The sequence below is a fragment of the Phaethon lepturus genome, unplaced genomic scaffold (assembly GCF_000687285.1).
Source record: "Phaethon lepturus isolate BGI_N335 unplaced genomic scaffold, ASM68728v1 scaffold32611, whole genome shotgun sequence".
NCBI classification, from domain to species: domain Eukaryota; kingdom Metazoa; phylum Chordata; class Aves; order Phaethontiformes; family Phaethontidae; genus Phaethon; species Phaethon lepturus.
Window position 1 is genome coordinate 1 of NW_010520320.1, and position 2,119 is coordinate 2,119.

Sequence of the window (2,119 nt, forward strand, 5' to 3'; positions counted from 1 at the left end):
AGTTGTCAAAGAGCTGGAACACGTACATGCCGCCCTGCCGGGCCGGTGCTGCACGTCACCGGGGCTCCACACCAGCGTGGGCACCTCCACACCGGCATGGGCACAGCCTTGCCAGCACCAGTGCCCTACCTGGCATGGACACCCTGCACACCACGGGCACCCTGTGCTCACACAGCATCCCACAACAACGGGCACCCCCACGGCATGGGGACCTCCACAGCTTACAGGCACCCCCACACAGCAGCAGCTCCAAGGAGCTCCCACCCCACGCTGGGGTCCCGGGGGAGGTGATGTCCCGGGGGCAGGCATGGGTGCCCGGCGTGGGGCCGCCTGGCTAGTGTCCCTGCCGCATCCCTCACCTGTGTGACCATGGAAAGGTCGATGAGGCAGCAGACGACGCAGCAGAGTGCAGCGGTGAGCTCGCGGCGCAGCGAGCCAGCCCCTGGCTGGGGGAACAGGTCCAGGATGCCCGTGATGAAACCCTCCACGCCGACAAACTGTGGCAGAGAGCGGGGCTCAGTGGGGAGAAGCCACCCCATCCCTTCCCCATCCCTGTCCCCCTCCCTGCCACTGCACCTGGCTGTCCAGCCCCAGCACGAGGAGCATGAAGAAGAAGAGCGTGGCCCAGAGCGGGGACAAGGGCATCAGTGTCACAGCTTTGGGGTAGGCGATGAAAGCCAGCCCGGGGCCTGTGGGAGAGCAAGGTCAGCGGTGCCACCCCAGGGGGGACACAGGGGACACAGTGCCAGTGGGCACCTGCTGCTTGGCACTCACCGGACTCGGCCACCTTGGAGATGTCCACGCCTTGCTCAGAAGCCATGAAGCCCAGCACGGAGAAGACAACAAAGCCGGCGAAGAAGCTGGTGGAGCTGTTGATCACGGCCAGGATGTAAGCATCCCTGCGGACAGAGCGGGTCAGGGAGTGCTGGGAGGCACTGGGGGGCACATTGGGGGGACACCCCATCGCTGGCACAGCCCTACCTGTAGCAGTTGTTGTGGAAGCGGTTGTAGCTGCCCAGCGCGGTCAGGGCACCCAGCCCAATGGCATAGGAGAAGAAGATCTGGGTGCCAGCATCGATCCAGACCTGGGGTACGAGGGAAGCCGTCAAGGGGCAGGAAGGGTGTTGGGGGGGTGCCCAGCACGCACCTCCCTCCTGCCCTCCCCACTGCCCTCACCTGTGCCTCGGCCAGCTTGGACCAGTCAGGTTTCAGGTAGTAGACAATGCCACCCAGTGCCCCGGGCAGCGTCACGCCATGGACCAGAAGCAGGATGAGGACCACGTAGGGGAAGAGTGCAGTGAAGTAGACGATCTGCAGGGGAGCGGGTGCCGGTGAGACCCCCTGGCCAGGCTGTGGGGCAGGGCTGGAGCTCTCTGTCACATGCCACTTAGTGTCCCAGTGGGACCAGGGCTTGGGGATGTCCCCAGCAGCTGGTGGCACCTCCCAGACAGATGTGGGACCAGGGATCTTGCACCCATGGGCTGCAGCACAGGAGGGCAGGAGCCGGCAGTGCCGCATGCCGCAGTCCCGTCCCTGCGTGATGGTGGCCCCGACGCGTCCCCCCGCACCCCAGCGTCACCTTCCCGGTTGACTTGACGCCCTTCCAGATGCAGAAGTAGACGACGACCCAGGTGGTGACCAAGCAGAGGATCATCTGCCAGTTCATCTCCCCTGGCTCGCTGAGGTCCCCCGAGAGCCGCAGCACCTTATTCCTGCAGAGTGGGGCCGTGCTGAGCGCCAGCACGACCCCCCTGGCCCTGGGTGAGACCCCCCCAAGTCCCCACACTCACTCCCAAAACTCAATGACAGGCGAGCGCTTGCTGGCCAGGTCGGCGCAGCTGAGGTTGAAGGGCGCAGTGCCGGTGCTGGCGTTGGTGCTGCCATTGCGGCAGAGCTCGAGGTGGAAGAGCTCGGCACACTGTTCGGTGTTCCAGGAGTGGCCACAGGTGGCCCAGGGCAGGGTGTCCGTCAGCGAGTGCACCAGGTAGAAGAGCCCCCACACCAGGATCATGATGTAGTAGGAGTTGCAGAAGAAGACGATCACCATGGATGCCAGGCCTAGACCTGCGGCACGGGGAGATCAGAGCCTGCGGGCACCCATGGGCACCCAGCAGCCCGG

The 2,119-nt window shown here is 65.3% G+C and overlaps 1 protein-coding gene across 1 annotated transcript; it reads right to left on the minus strand.

The window, feature by feature from the left end:
* Nucleotides 1-4: 4 nt before the first annotated feature.
* On the minus strand, nucleotides 5-2,064 carry LOC104628693 (sodium- and chloride-dependent creatine transporter 1-like; the record flags this gene model as incomplete). The annotated part of the gene is made up of 8 exons (XM_010297359.1): nucleotides 5-34; nucleotides 360-497; nucleotides 577-689; nucleotides 775-899; nucleotides 982-1,085; nucleotides 1,177-1,311; nucleotides 1,580-1,712; nucleotides 1,791-2,064. Coding segments are annotated over 8 exons (1,052 nt in total), but the record flags the coding sequence as incomplete, so codon positions are not given.
* Nucleotides 2,065-2,119: the final 55 nt, after the last annotated feature.